Source organism: Mobula hypostoma, chromosome 5 (genome assembly GCF_963921235.1).
Source record: "Mobula hypostoma chromosome 5, sMobHyp1.1, whole genome shotgun sequence".
Classification (NCBI taxonomy): domain Eukaryota; kingdom Metazoa; phylum Chordata; class Chondrichthyes; order Myliobatiformes; family Myliobatidae; genus Mobula; species Mobula hypostoma.
Window position 1 is genome coordinate 103,914,641 of NC_086101.1, and position 16,608 is coordinate 103,931,248.

The following is a 16,608-nucleotide window of genomic DNA, read 5'->3' on the forward strand; positions in this document are numbered from 1 at the left end:
ACTAAATGGTTGGTGCTCTCTCTGTACAGGTACAGATTTCTGTGATAAATGGAGAGGGACAGAGGTTTCAGACATCAACAAGGGAGTGTGGAGACACCTGGAGGAATAGGCCTCCAACCCAGGTAGCTCCAGACGAAGGGCCCCCAGGGGTCTTCCAAAACCCTACACCATGCAAACTTAGATATAATTGTATAGGCGAGGCAGGAGAGAAGGGAGTCAGATGATTTCTCATTAACAATATTCAGAGGATCCCGGCGTCCAACAGTAAGCAGGAACAGGTACCTGCGGGTGTGGGTAGGTGGACCAGACACAGGCCAATAAGTGGACAATCCTATTTGACCAATCAAAGTGGAATCTTTGAACCTTCTGAGATGTTGCAGGGTAGGTGAAGTACATAAGACGAGAATCAGGTTTAATCTGGTATATGTCGTGAAATTTGTTGTTTTGGGGCAGCATTGCATAAAGTGCATATTGTGGCAGCACCTAAAAGTGACGTCACAGGTAGATAGGGTCGTAAAGAGAGCTTTTGGTACATTGGCCTTTATTAATCAAAGTATTGAGTATAAGAGCTGGAACGTTATGATGAGGTTGTATAAGGCATTGGTGAGGCCGAATCTGGGGTATTGTGTTCAGTTTTGGTCACCAAATTACAGGAAGGATATAAATAAGGTTGAAAGAGTGCAGAGAAGGTTTACAAGGATGTTGCCAGGACTTGAGAAACTCAGTTACAGAGAAAGGTTGAATAGGTTAGGACTTTATTCCCTGGAGCGTAGAAGAATGAGGAGAGATTTGATAGAGGTATATAAAATTATGAGGGTATAGATAGAGTGAATGCAAGCAGGCTTTTTACACTGAGGCAAGGGGAGAAAAAAACCAGAGGACATGGGTTAAGGGCGAGGGGGGAAAAGTTTAAAGGGAACATTAGGGGGGGCTTCTTCACACGGAGAGTGGTGGGAGTATGGAATGAGCTGCCAGATGAGGTGGTAAATGCAGGTTCTTTTTTAACATTTAAGAATAAATTGGACAGATACATGGATGGGAGGTGTATGGGGGGATATGGTCCGTGTGCAGGTCAGTGGGACTAGGCAGAAAATGGTTCGGCACAGCCAAGAAGGGCCAAAAGGCCTGTTTCTGTGCTGTAGTTTCTATGGTTTCTGATAATTTTTAAAACTATAAATTACAGTAAGAAATATATATAAAGTTAATTAAGTAAGTAATGCAAAAAGAGAGTAAAAAAATTAGTGAGGAAGTGTTCAAGGGTTCGATGTCCATTCTGAAATCGGATGTCGAGGAGGAGAAGCTGTTCCAGAAATACTGAGTGTATCACTCCCTTGGAGTTAGCAATGAGAAGAGCACATGTTCTGGCTGATGGGGGGTGGGGGCAGTCCTTAATGATGGATGCTGCCTTTTTGAGGCATTGCCTTTTGAAAGTGTCCTCGATGCTGGGGGGCTAGTGCCTGTGATGGTGTTGGCTGAGTGTACAGCTTTCTGCAACTTTTCCAGTCCTGTTCAGCGACCCCTCCATACCAGATGATAATGCAACCAGTTAGAATGATCTTCACGTACAGCTGGAGAAAATTGTGAGAGATTTTGGTGACGTAGCAAGACCTCTCAATCTCCTAATGAAATATAACCGCTGTCATGCCTTCTTTGTAATTGCCCAGGACAGATCCCTGGAGATGTTGACGTTCAGGAACTTGAAACTGCTCACCCTTTCCACTTCTGAGGCCTTAATAAGAACTGGTGTGTGTTCCCTCCACTTCTCCTTCCTGAAGTCCACAATCAGTTCCTTGTTCTTACTGACAATGAGTGCCAGGTTGTTCTTCCAACAGCTCTCAACCAGCTGTACGTCTCCTCACCACCATCTGAAATTCTGCCAACACTCATCAGCAAATTTATAGATGGCTTCTGAGCAGTGCCTTGTAATATGAGAGAGAGTAGAGCAGTGGGCTAAGCACACATCCTTGCCAGTGTTGATTGACAGCAAGGAGGAGATGTTATTTCCGATCCGCACTGACTGTGGTCTCCCGGTGCGGAAATCAAGAATCCAGATGCAGAGGGTATGATGGTGTTGAACACTGAGCTGTAATCAATCCATAGTAGCCTGATGTAGATATTGCTGTTGTCCACATGATCCAAGGCCAAGTGGAGAGCCAGTGAGATTGCATCCACTGTAGACTTGCAGCGAGTCCATGTCCTTTGGGCAAGAGTTGACTTGGCCTGTGACCAACGTCTCACAGTGGATGTGAATGATAGTTGTTACGAAAGCTTACCCTGCTCTTGGGCACTGGTATGATTGTTGCCCTTTTGACGCAAGTAGGAGCCTTCAACTGCAGCAGTGAGAGATTGAAGTTGCCCTTGAATACTCCCATAAGACATAGGAGTAGAATTTGGCCATTTGGCCCATCGAGTCTGTTCCACAAATATAGATGTTAAGCCAGCAGTCAGAGACCTATGGCTTGAATCCTGCCACAGCCAGGAACTTGAATTTGACTGATCGAATAGAAATCTATGGACTCAGTAACGCTGACCTTAAACTAACTGTATTAAACTCACCTGCATCTTTGAGGAGCGTCCTGTGTGTAGCCCAATGGCACCAGTACAGTTCACTTCCACTAACTGCGGGGCTCCTGTAACCTGCTGTCCATTTGTTTGGAAATCGAAATGTTTCAGCATCTTGATCATCAGCTGATGTTTCCCATTTCCCTTTAAACTCACCAGGACCGCGTTTCCCATTTCCCTTTAAACCCTGTTTCCTGCTCTCTTTAAACACACCAGGACCCTGTTTCCTACTTCCCTTTAAACCCTGTTTCCTGGTCTCTTTAAACTCACCGGGACCCCGTTTCCCCCTTCCCTTTAAACCCTGTTTCCTGTCCTCTTTAAACTCACTGGGACCCCGTTTCCCCCTTCCCTTTAAACCCTGTTTCCTGCTCTCTTTAAACTCACTGGGACCCCGTTTCCCCCTTCCCTTTAAACCCTGTTTCCTGATCTCTTTAAACTCACCAGGTCCCCGTATCCTACTTCCCTTTAAACCCTGTTTCCTGTCCTCTTTAAACTCACTGGGACCCCATTTCCCCCTTCCCTTTAAACCCTGTTTCCTGTCCTCTTTAAACTCACTGGGACCCCGTTTCCCCCTTCCCTTTAAACCCTGTTTCCTGCTCTCTTTAAACTCACCAGGACCCCGTTTCCCCCTTCCCTTTAAACCCGGTTTCCTGATCTCTTTAAACTCACCAGGTCCCCGTATCCTACTTCCCTTTAAACCCTGTTTCCTGTCCTCTTTAAACTCACTGGGACCCCGTTTCCCCCTTCCCTTTAAACCCTGTTTCCTGCTCTCTTTAAACTCACTGGGACCCCGTTTCCCCCTTCTCTTTAAATCCTGTTTCCTGCTCTCTTTAAGCTCACTGGGACCCCGTTTCCCACTCCTTTTAATTCTCTAGAGCCCGATGTCAGAATCAGAATCGGGTTTAATTTCACAGGCATATGTCGTGAAATTTGTTAACTTTATGGCAGTAGTGCAATGAAATACATGATAAATAAATATAGAGAAAAAAGACAGCTACATTAAGTGTATATATATATGTGTGTGTGTGTGTCTGTTAAATAGTTAAGTTAAAATAAGTAGTGCAAAAAAACAGAAATAGAAAGTGGTGAGGTGGTGTTCATGGGTTCAATGTCCATTCAGAAATCGGATGGCAGAGGGGAAGAAGCTGTTCCTGAATCGCTGAGTGTGTGCCTTCTGGCTTCTGTGCCTCCTTCCTGACAGTAACAATGTGACAAGGGCACATCCTGGGTGGTGGGGATCCTTAATGATGGATGTCGCCTTCCCAAGGCACCGCTCCTTGAAGGTGTCTTGAATACTATGGAGGCTGGTACCCATGATAGAGCTGACAAATTTGACAAGTTTCTGCACCTTTTTGATCTTGTTCAGTAGCCCCCCCCACCCCCCATATCAGACGATGCAGCCAGTCAGAATGCGCTCTACAAAACAGAAGAGTGCCCCAACGAATGAGTGACAGTAAAAATGTTAGAACTCCAAAGCCCCCGACTCCCCCTCCCACGCACAAGCAGCAGCAAAGCATCGACCCTCCCCTCCCCCACTTACTTCAGCAAAAAGCATCAGCACCCTCCACCCACCAAGCCAGCAATAGCAAAGCCCCAAGAAAGACCCTGACCTGCAGTACAACAAAAAGTAATCATTCACCCAACGAATGATTCGACATACCCCAGGCTCTGTCTCGGAGAGGTGCCACCCTTTCACAGTGAGAGGAGAGACATAACAAAACAACTCACTGATTTACAGTGATAAACTCTGCCATATCACCTGTTGTTTCCAAGTTTTCAACTCAGTTAGCAACAGAGCACTTTTTGTCACACGTTACATACAAACATTTATAGTCCTGTAATAAATATTTGAGTTAATCAGCTGATGTTAAAGAGAGTGGCCCCTGAAAAGCTGTGCCAACCAACTGGCAGGAGTATTCAAAGACATTTTCAATCTCTCACTGCTACAATTGGAAGTTCCCACCTGCTTGAAAAGGGCAACAGTTATATCTTGCCCAAGATTGGTGTGAGCTGCCTCAGTCATTATCTGGACAATAGTCATTTGAGGCAACTCACACTGATCTTCTTGAGTAGGGTATAATTGTTGCCCTTTCTGTAGTCCACAATCAGCTCTTTGGTCTCACTGACATTACGTGTAAGGTTGTTGCTGCAACACCACTCACTAACTGGTACATCTCACAAACACTTTGAGATGTTGGTCATGGTTAGAACTAACACCTGTCTCAGGAAGGACCTGGATCCACTGCAGTTTGCCTATCACCACAATAGATCTACAGCAGATACGATCTTAATTGCTCTCCATGCAGCCTTGGATCATTTGGACAATGCAAATACGTATGTCAGGATGCTGTTTATTGACTATAGCTCAGCATTTAACACCATCATTCCTACAGTCCTGATCAAAAAGCTACAGAATCTAGGCCTCTGTACCTCCCTCTGCAACTGGATCCTCCACTTCTTAACTGGAAGACCACAATCTGTGTGGATTGGAATTAAGATCTCCACCTCACTGACAATTAACATTGGCACTCCACAGGGGTGTGTGCTTAGCCCACTGTTCTACACTCTCTACACCCATGACTGTGTGGCTAGGCATAGCTCAAACAGCATCTATAAATTTGCTGATGATACAACCATTGTTGGCAGAATCTCAGATGGAGATGAGAGGGTGTACAAGAGCGAGACATATCACTTAGTTGAGTGTTGTTGCAGCAACAATCTTGTAAGACCAAACAGCTGATTGTGAACTACAGAAAGGGCAAGAGGAGGGAGCACACACCAGTCCTCATGGAGGGATCAGAAGTGGAGAGAGTGAGCAAATTCAAGTTTCTGAGGACCTAACCTGGAACCAACATATTGATTCAGCTATAAAGAAGGCAAGACTTTGCTTGTTGCTTGGCGGCCGGGGCGGGGTCAAAGCGCTTGGCAGAGGATGGTGCTGGGAGAGGCTGTGTCGGAGGGGCTGGTCGGAGGCTCGAAGTTTACGGACAGACTCAGAGTCAGCTGCGGTCAGGTGCTTCCAATGGTGCTACATCAGCAAGTTGGTGGCTCTTGGAGGTTCTGCTGCCTGCATGAGATGATGAGTCTATCGGGACTTGAGACTTTTTTTTTACCGTGCCCATGGTCTGCTCTTTATCAAATTATGGCATTATGTGGTTTTGTCAGTTTTAGTCTTGGTTTGTCCTATGTTTTCTTGTGATATCATTCTGGAGGAACATTGTATCATTTTTTAATGCATGCATTTCTAAATGACAAAAAACAAGGACTGAGTGTCCTCATAATCTAAAAAAAAGACCGTGGTTGTATTTCATTAGGAATTTGTGGAGATTTAGTTTGTCAACTAAACACTCAAAAACTTCTACATATTTCTGCAGAGAACAAGAATTCCAGGTTTTATATTGTATACATTCCCTGATATTAAATGGGACTATTGAAATATTAAAAGTGTGTTGTACAAATGGGAGGGACAGTCCACAATGTGGAAGATCCACCAGTCCAGCATCATTGAAGGGCCAAGGATGCCATATTATCAGCTTTTGTAAGGCAGTGAGGGAGGGGAAACAGCACCAACTTCCACATCTGGGATATGAATAGAAATGCTGTTGTATACTGTATCAGGACTGTTCACCAGTCTGAGGCACCCTAGATATACATACCTAAGACTTTGCACAGTCTTGTGGTTTGAGGAGTTGAGAGACATGATGAGTGAGTGGTTAGGAAGGTGTCAGACAGACCAGAGTGGGTGAATCATTCTGGTCAGGAAAAGAGGGTACTTTGCAAATGGGAGACATTGGTCAATATTGTTGAGGAGAGGAAGGTGGGTGTCTGGTCCATAAGATGTAGAGGACCAACATCTAACTGGCTAGTCCATGATATCGGAACAAGCTCTCGGTTGGAATTGGAATTGGTTTATTGCCATGTGTACCGAGACACAGTGAAAAGCTGATCTTGCATCCTGTTTGTGCAGATCAAATCATTTCATTTCAGCGCATTGAGGTGGAACAGGGTAAAACAATAACAATGCAGAATAAAACCACAGAGAAAGAACAGTGCAGGTAGATAATCAGGTACAAGGTCAAAGTCCAACTTATCACACTAGAGAACTATTTGTGGTCTTATAACATCAAGCTAGAAGCTGTTCTTGAGCCTGGTGGTACATGCTTTCAGGCTTTTATATCTTCTGCCCGATGGGGAAGAGGAGAGAGAATGTCCGGGGTGGGAGGGTCTTTGATTCTGCAGCGTTACCAAGGCAGTGAGAAGTGTAGATAGAGTCCATGGAGGGGAGGGAGGCTGGTTTCCGTGATGTGCTGAGATGTGTCCACAGCTCTGCAGTTTCTTGTGGTTATATGCAGAGCAGTTGCCATACCAAGCTGTGATGTGTCTGGATAGAATGCTTTTAATGGTGCATCGGCAAAGATTAGTGAGGAGTGATGGGGAAATGCCTAATTTCTTTAGCCTGCTGAAGTTGGTGAGCAGATTGGAAAGGATTGTTCTCGGTGTGTGCAAAGGAAATTGGCTGCAACTGGACCCTATTGGGAGGTCCTGTGTCTGTGCCAGAAGTAAAGTACACATCCAGGGCATTGATTCCTGAGATAGGGAATTGCCTCTTGGAGAGATTTGTGAAAGTCTGTCCCAAGGAGGTGGGTGGGAGGGACAGGACCTAAGATGAGGAAAATACCTGCCGTAAACTGCAATGAGTCTTAGTTCCTCTCTCAAAGGTTTGCATATCTTTGGAATCCTGTATCCCAGAGAACAGTGGAAGGCTTGGGATCCTGGAATTGGCTTGCCCGCTGAAAGCAGCTGATGGTTGTGGATGGAGCATATTCTGCCTGGAGGTGCTCCACAAGGATCTGTTCTGGGTCGCCTGCTCTTTGTGATTTATAAAGGTGACTTGGATGAGGAAGTGGAAGCATGGGTTAGGAAGTTTGCAGATGGCACCGAAGTTGGAGTTGTGGATATCGTAGAAGGTTGTCAGAGGATGCAGTAAAACGCTAATAGGGTATCGAGCTGGGCTGAGAAGTGGCAGATGGAGTTCAACCCAGAGAAATGTAAAGTGACTCACTTTGCAAATTAAATTTGAAGGCAGAATACAAGGTTAGTGGGAGGATTCTTAGCAGTGTGGAGGAACAGAGGATCTTGGTGTCCATGTCCATAGATCCCTCAAAGTTGCCTTGCAAGTTGATAGGGTGGTTAAGAAAGTATATGGTGACTGAGTTCAAGACCCATGAGGCTATGTAAGGGCTGGATAAAACTCTGGTTAGAGCACACGCAGAGTATTGTGTTCAAATCTGGTCATCTTATTATGGGAAGGGTGTGGAAGCTTCAGAGATAGACAGGTACTTTATTGACCCCAAAGGAAATTACAGTGTCACAGTAGCATTACAAGAACACGGATATACAAATATTAGAAGAGAAGTAAGAAAGAATAAAAAATAAGTTAGCTCAAACAGTCTAACAGGAGGGGGTCATCACTTCCCCGGAAATAGATTAGCTCAGTATGGAGCCTCATGGCCGAAGGTAGGAATGACCCCATATAGCACCTTTTGGAATAGCGCAGTTGTCTTAGTCTATTACCAAAAGTGCTCTTCTGTTCAGCCAAGGTGGCATACAGAGGGTGAGAAACATTGTCCAGAATTGCCAGGATTTTCCATAGGGCCCTTTGTTCTACCACAGCCTCCAGTGTGTCCAGTTTGACTCCTATAACAGAGCCAGCCTTTCTAATCAGTTTATTAAGCCTACTGGCATCACCCGCATTGATGCCATTGCCCCAGCACACCACTGCATAGATGATTGTACTGGCGACAACAGACTGGTAGAACATGCGAAGAAGAGGCCTGCATATTCCAAAGTACTCAGTCTCCTCAGGAAGTAGAGGCGACTCTGACCCTTCTCGTACACAGCCTCTGTGTTGGTGCTCCACTCAAGTCTGTCATCCAGGTGCACCCCAGGTACTTGTAGGTCCTCACCACATCCACATCCTCACCATCAATAGTAACAGGGAGCAGTGCGGGCTTAATCTTCCTAAAGTCCATCACCATCTCCTCTTACTGATGTTGAGCTGCAGATGATTCAGCTTGCACCATTTGACAAAGTCCTCCACCAGGGCCCTGTATTCATCCTCCCACCCGCCCTTTATACACCTAACTATCGCTGAGTCATCAGAGAATTTCTGCAGATGAAGTGACTCAGTGTTGTATCTAAAGACAGGGTGCAGAGGAGATTTACCAGGATGCTGCCTGGATTAGAGAGCATGTCCTATGAGGATAGGTTGAGCAAGCTAGGGCTACTGTCTTTGGAGAGTAGGAGGATGAGACGTGATATGATAGAGGGTGTACAAGATGATAAGAGGCATAGATTAAGTGGACAGCCGGAGACGTTTTCCTACGATACAAATGGCCAATATGAGGAACATAATTTTAAGGAGTTTGGAGGAAGGTATAGGGGGAATGGCAGAGGTGGGTTTTTTTCACAGAATGTGGTAGGTTCATGGAACTTCCTGCCAGGAGTAGTGGTAAAGGGCATTTAAAAAACTCTTAGTGAGGCACATGGATATTAGAAAACTGGACAGCTATGTGGGGGGAAGGGATTGATTGATCTTAGAGTAGGTTAAAAGGTTAGCACAACGTGGTGGAACAAAGCACCTGCGCTGTGCTGTATTGCTCTGCTCGATATCAGTTGTTGGCATATTCCTGGCTGAAGTCAGTGGTTCCTCCGGCACCCTGGGGAGTGACTTGATAGGGGGACACAGTGGAGAAGAGTGGATGAGGTCAGATATACTGGCCAAGGTCCTGGAAGTGATATATTATGTACTCTGTTCGGGTCTGTGAGACACATTGGGACATTCTGGGGTGTGGGCAGGGCAGGGGTTGGTCTCACAGAGACTAAACCCAATCTCATGTTCCTCAGTTGCAGAAATAGACTACCCGGAGGAGAGGATTGAAGCTTACACAAACGGAGGCATGGTGGAGTACATCAGAGAGAAGCGAGCAGGTAGCCAACACACAATTCACTGGTAGTGGCCCATTGCCTGGTCCCAACCCCAGCTCCCTCTGTGACTCAGTCACCACATTCCCCCAGTGCTCCTCAGGCTGTTGATGTCTCTGTGTGTGGCCCCCTGCCCTTTTCTTGAACCTCATCGCCCCACCCTTACCCAGGGGTACAGTCACACTTTCTTCCAGGCTGTGCAGCTCCCAGGATCCCTTACCCAACTTTCCAACTCTGCCAGGAGCTGAATCACTGCCTGGGATCTTCTTTCAGTACCACTCCGCTCACTATGTGATACTCCCTCAGTACCACCCCACCTATTGCGTGACCCCCCTCAGTACCACCCTCCCACTGCGTGACCCCCACTTCAGTGTCACCCCTCCCATTGCGTGACCCCCCTCAGTACCACCCTCCCACAGTGTGACCCTCCCTCAGTACCACCCCTCCCATTGTGTGACCCTCCCTCAGTACCACCCCTCCCACAGTGTGACCCTCCCTCAGTACCACCCCACCCATTGTGTGACCCTCCCTCAGTACCACCCCACCCATTGCGTGACCCTCCCTCAGTATTGACCCTCCTCAGTGGGGTAGGGAAGGCCATTCGGTGTATGGGATAGACTGGGGAAAGCAGTGGGGTCGGGAAGGCCATTCACTGAATGGGATAGACTGGGGAAGCAGTGGCGTAGGGAAGACCATTCTGTGTGTGGGGTGAGACCAAGTTAAGGAAAGCTAACCATTCACTTGTCACATCGCTCTACACTGGAAGTGAAGCATGTGGTAACAATCCTTTTGTTGCCTTGAACAGAGCCCTCTCCTACTCCTTCTCCGACACTCTGGCCTGTTGAGGAGATTATCACCACCAGTGAGTACCAGTGAAAATGCTGATATACTGGGGTTAAATGCTGATATACTGGGGTTAACTCTGTACTATAGCCCACCCAAGGGAGTTATCTGCAGCATCAAGAGGTGTTCTCACCCGTGAAGTTAAGAAACTGTGTATGAGGGTGTGAGTGTGAGAGAGGAACAGAGTTGCTCTGCTGAACATTGTGGACATGCTACATTGGCACCAGAATGTGTGGCATCACTTGCAGGCTGCCCCCAGCACTCCCCTGAGTGTGTTGGTTGTTAACACTCATGACGCTCCCCTGAGTGTGTTGGTTGTTAACACTCATGACACTCCCCTGAGTGTGTTGGTTGTTAACACTCATGACGGTCCACGATGTACACGCGATGAACGACTCCGATCTGACCAAGTGCAGGTTCGGAAAGTAGTGTTGCACAGTCAGAATCTTATACCTTAACCAACTCCACCCTGTTCGGTTTATTACTGAGATAGAGTGAAAAACTTTGTCTTGCATATAGGTCAGATCATTACACAGTGCATTGAGGCAGAACAAAGTAAAACAATGACAGAGTGCAGAATCAAGTGTAACAGCTACAGAGAAAGTGCAGTGCAGGCAGACAATATTTGCAGCTGTAGGATCACAATGAATAGGATGTAAGGTCAAGCAATGGGGTGAAATTGGGGTTGGGGTCAGGTTTGGAATGGGGTTGTAGAGAACTTGGAATAGGATGGGGTGAGATTGGGGTTGTAATCGGTTTTGGAACGGGGTTGTGGAGAATTTGGAATAGGATGGGGTGAGATTGGGGTTGTAATCGGTTTTGGAACGGGGTTGTGGAGAATTTGGAATAGGATGGGGTGAGGTTGGGGTTGGGATGGGATTGGGAAGAAGTTTGGGTTAGCTTTGTGATAAGATGGGGTGAGGTTGGGGTTAGGTTTGGGATGGTTCAGGATGGAATAGGGTGGTTAAGATTATTTGGAGTGGGATAGGGAAGAGAATTGAGGTAGGGTGGTGGGTGAATGGGATGTGGATTGAGGGTGGGAATGTGTTGGGATAGAGCTGAGGTTAGGTGGGGTTTGGATAGGGGTGGAGCTGGGGTTTGCTGCAGGATAGTTTAGGATGAGATGGGGGTGAGGTTGGTGTATTGGGTTGGGATGGGGGTGAGCTTGGGTTTTGGGATGAGGTTTGAGTTTTGAGTGAGATATGGGTGAGAGGGATTGGGGTGGGATGGGGTGAGGCTGGCATTTGGGATGAGATTTTGGAGAGATTTGAGTATGGATGTGATTGGACTGAGGCAGGTGTTTGGGATGGGATAGGAGTGAGGTTCGAACTTGGGGAGAGATTTCAGTGAAGTTGGGGTTTGTGGTGAGCGGGTGTTTGCTTTTGGGATGGGATAGAGTTGAGGTTGGGGTGGGATGGGGTGAGGTTGAGGTTTGGGGTGAGGAATGGGTTTTGGGTGAGATAGGGATTTCGGTGAGGTTGGGGTCTGGAATGTGATGGGGCTGAGGCAGGTGTTTGGGGTGGGATAGGGGTGAGGTTGGGGTTTGGGGTGGGATGGGATAGAATTGGAGCTGGGGCTTGGGGTGGGAGGGTGTTGGATTTTGGGATGGGATGGAATTGGGGTTGGAGTTTCGGTGTGAGGGTGTTGGATTTTGGAATGGAATGGAGTTGAGGTTGGGGCTTAGGGTTGGAAGTGTGAGGTTGGGTTTTGGACTGGGGGTGAGGTTGAGTTTTGAGGTGGGTTGGGGTGAGGTTGGGGTTTGGGGTCGGATGGGGTGAGGTTGAAGTTTGAGGTGGGGTGGCATGAATTTGAGCTTTGGAGTGAGATGGGGGAGTTAGGGTTTGGGGTGAGTGGATAGGAATGAATTTGGGATTTAGGGTGAGATAAGTGTGATGTTGAAGTTTGGGGTGGGATTGGAGTGCGTTTGGGTGTTGTGGATAGGCTGAGTTTGGGATTTGGTGTGAGATATGACCAAGTTTGGGGTCTGGATGGGATAGGTATAATGTTGGGGGTTTGGTGTGAGATTAAGGTATGGTTGGGGTTTGTGTCAGATAGGAATGATGTTGGGGGTTTTATGTGGGATAGAGGTGATGTTGGGGTTTGGTGTGAGATTAAGATGGTGAGATAGCAGTGAGGTTGGGATTTCAGGTGAGATGGGGTGATGTTGGGGTTTGGTGTGAGATTAAGGTGGTGAGATAGCAGTGAAGTTGGGATTTCAGGTGAGATGGGGTGATGTTGGGATTTGGGGTGGGATAGAGGTGAGGGGTTTGAGAAGAGATAGGTGTGAAGTTGGGTTGGGGTGAGATTGGGGTGAGGTTGAGGTTTGGAGTGAGATAGGTATGAGGTTGGGGTTTGGAGTGAGATTGAGGTGAGGTTGGGGTTTGGAGTGAGATAGGTATGAGGTTGGGGTTTAGAGTAAAATTGGGGTGAGGTTGGGGTTTAGAGTGAGATTGAGGTGAGGTTGGGGTTTGGAGTGCGAATGGGGTGAGGTAGGGGTATGGAGTGAGATAGGGGTATGGTTGAGGTTTGGAGAGATTGGGGTTTGGGGTGAGATAAGGGTGTGGTTTGGAGTGGGGTTGGTGTGAACTTGGGGTTTGGAGTGAGATTGGGGTGAGGTTGGGGTTTTTAAGTGAGAAGTGGATGTGGTTGGGGTTTGGGGCGAGGTTGGGGTTTGGGGTCATGTTGACTTGTGCAATTGGAATGATGGGATTTGGGTGAAGTTGGGGTTTAGGGTGAGGTTGGGGCTGAGATAAGATGGGAATGAAATAGGGATGAGGTTGGGGTTTGCAGTGAAGTAGGGGTGAGTTTGGAGTTTGGGGTGAGGTTGGGGTTTGGGGTCAGGTTGATGTATGATGTAATTGGAATGACAGGCTTTGGAGTGAGATGGGGTGAGGTTGGGATTTGGAGTGAGATAGTGGTTTGGGGTGAGGTTGGGGTTCGGGGTCAGGTTGATGTATGGTCAGTTGAAATGATGGGGTTTGGGGTGAGGGGTGAGTTTGGAACTTGGGGTGAGATAGGGTGAGGTGGGGTTCGGGGTCAGGTTGATGTATGGTCAGTTGAAATGATGGGGTTTGGGGTGAGGTATGAGTTTGGAACTTGTGAGATGGGGTGATTTTGGGGTTTGGAGTGAGATTGGGGTGAGGTTGGGTTTGGAGTGAGATTGGTGTGAGGTTGGGGTTTTTGAGTGAGATAGGGGTGTGGTTGGGGTTTGGAGTGAGATAGGGGTTTGGGGCGAGGTTGGGGTTTGGGGTCATGTTGACATGGTGCAATTCGGAATGATGGGATTTGGGTGATGTTGGGATTTAGGGTGAGGTTGGCGTTTGTGGTGAGATAGGAATGAAATGGGGATGAGGTTGGTGTTTGCAGTGAAGTAGGGGTGAGTTTGAGGTGAGGTTGGGGTTTGGGGTCAGGTTGATATATGGTGTAATTGGAATGACAGGGTTTGGGGTGAGATGGGGTGAGATTGGGGTTTGGAGTGAGATAGTGGTTTGGCATGAGGTTGGGGTTTGGGGTCAGGTTGATGTATAGTGCAATTGCAATGTTGGGGTTTGGGGTGAGAGGGGGAGGTTGGGGTTTGTGGTGAGATAGGGATGAGGTTGGGGTTTGGGTGAGGTTAGATTTGAGGTGGGATAGAGTTTGAGGTTGGTATTTGGCTTGGGATAGTTTAGGTGGACATGGGGATAAGGATGGAATGATTGGAAGTGGGATAGCGGGGACATTCTCCAGTGTGTATCTGCCTGCCTGTTGAGGGAGGTGTCACTACTCCATCAGGGCTCAGTAACCTGAGCGAAGATCGTTGGGCAATATCAAAACCCTCCCTTTAATGGTGTTTGGATGGATTTGGGTTGGAATAGAAAGTGGGTTGGGTTTGAGATGGGATCGTGTGAGATTGGTTTGGATGGGACTAGATAAGAGAGAGAATGCAGAGGTGATGTGGTAAGGCTTGTGGCTGAGTTTGTAATGGGTTGGGGTGAAGTTAGGATGGGTGGGGACTGGGGTTGGGTTTGTTATGGGGGATTAGGGTTGGGTTTGTTATGGGATGGGTTAGGTTTGGGATGGGATGGGTTAGGTTAGGGATGGGATGGGTTAGGTTAGGGATGAAATAGGTTGGAGTTGGGTTTGGGTTTAGGTTTGTGTTGGGTTTGGAATGTTATGGGATGAGATGGGGTGAGATTGGGGTGAGTTTAGGATGGGGTAGGAGCGGGTTTGTGGGTGGGGAAGAGGTGAGATTGGAGTGCATTTGGGATGGGATGCGGTTGTCGTTGGGGTTGGGTTTAGGATAGGATGAGTGGGTTAAGTTTGATTTGTGATGGAGTGAGTTCGAGGCAATTCTCAAGGCTCAGCTGCCAGCTGAGGGAAGGGGGCCAGTACTCAGTGAAGCTGGGATCTCACCGATACACCCCCCCACCCCACCACAGCTATTTTTCCAGGATTCGAAGAGGACGACGTGATTGAAGTGATCCGCAATAAGAGGAAGGCAGGTGAGTTGAGGCTGACCTCTCTGCCCTTGACTCTCCGACTACCTTTCTGGGAACTTACTGTGCCTTCCCTGAACAGGATAACCAGAGACTGTGTAACTTTGAGCGGCCCCACCCCACTAATCTACCTACCAATAGAGCTTGGATCATGTCCAATCCCAGCCCTGATTGAGGCGAGACAACAAGATCTCACAGGGAAGCAGAAAAACTACAGTTTCCTACTTCAGAGAAACAGTGAAAAAAAACAGATTGCTACCCTTTAATGTAGCGAGTTCATGGAGGGACATTATATAGCACTCCTTTCTTACCTACCCTCCCTCAGTTCCACCCCTCCCACAGCGTTACCTTTCTTCAGTACCACCCATTCCACAGTGTCCCTCCCTCAGTACTGCCCTCTACAGAGTGACCCTCCCTCAATACCATCCCTCCCACAGTGTCCCTCCCTCAGTACAATCTCTCCCATAGTGTGTCTCTCCCTCAGTACTACCCTTCCCGCAGTGTGACTCTCCTTCGGTACCACCCCTGCGATAGTGTGACACCCGCTCTTCACTGTCCTGTGTGGGAGTCTGGGAAACTTTGCTCTGTGTGTTACCAACTGCTGTAGAGCTTTAACCTTCTCATCTTCCTCCCAGCAGAGCATGCCGTGATGTTCCGTCCCATCAAGGAATACGTCAGTACCAGTATGTATGCCAGGGGATTTACTGATATTCTGCCCCCTTGCTCAGGGAATGGGGTCAGGTTGGGCGCAAGGGGTAGGAATGGGAAGAGGGTAAACTGGATTTGACCTTAGTGTCCCCAGCTCTCTCTATCGCACTCTTCCCTCCCTCTGGTCTAAGGCAGATCGACCGAATGAAACTGCAGTGAACAGCCAGGAAGCGATTTCTCCTCGGGGACTGGACCAACTGATTATTGATTTAGTTTGGTCACATGTACCAAAGTACAATGTAAAAATTTTGTTTTGCATGCTATCCCTACAAACCATTTCATTGCAACAGTGCATCAAGATAGGAAAATAATAACAGAATGCAGAATAATGTTACAGAGAAAGTGCAGTGCAGGCAGACGAGTGAAGTCTCACCTATTACCTGCCAGCTTGGACTCCTCTGCCTCCCCTCACCTTCTTCTGGCTTCTGCCCCCTTGCTTTCCAGTCCTGATGAAAGCTCCTGGCCCAAAACATTAACTCTTTATTCCCCTCATCCCCTGCCTGACCCGTTGAGTTCCTCCAGCATTTAGTTTGTGTTGTTAGGTAACGTGCAGGGCAGCGACGAAGTAGACTGGGAGAGCGAGAGTTCATCTTTATTGTATAAGAGGTCCGTCCAAGAGTCTGCTAACAGCTGGATAGCAGCTGCTGGTACATACTTTCAGGCTTTGGTATCTTCTGCCTGGTGGGAGGGGAGGAGAGAATGCTGGCTGCTTTGCTGAGGCAGGGGTTGGGAATATGATACGCGGCCTGACTTGTTGCATTTAGTACCAGGCTTTTAGTCGGAGAACCACAATCCATCTGCTCCCTGATTTCCCTGTATCCCAATACCTGCTCACACACGTATCCTCACTCTCACCTTCAGGTTCTTTTCCATGAACCCACACACACTCACAGCAAGTTCACACTGGCCCATTAACTCTTCCTGAGAGAAGCTTTCACTGGCCTGAAATGTCAACTGGTTATTCCGCTCCATAGATGCTGCCTGACTTGCTGAGCTCCCACAGCATTTTGTGCATGCCAATCAGGATTTTCAGAAC

The 16,608-nt window shown here is 47.7% G+C and overlaps 1 protein-coding gene across 2 annotated transcripts in view; it reads left to right on the forward strand.

Moving 5' to 3' along the window:
- LOC134346239 (uncharacterized) overlaps positions 1-16,608 on the forward strand; it is a 122,838-nt gene that overhangs the window by 71,115 nt on the left and 35,115 nt on the right. The window contains exons 3-4 of one of the 2 annotated variants that reach the window (XM_063047560.1): positions 9,469-9,552; positions 15,500-15,547. In XM_063047560.1, the coding sequence (XP_062903630.1) occupies positions 9,469-9,552; positions 15,500-15,547 (132 nt within the window). Of the gene's footprint in view, positions 1-9,468; positions 9,553-15,333; positions 15,548-16,608 lie in introns of those variants that run through there. The other variant, XM_063047561.1, reaches the window with a different exon arrangement.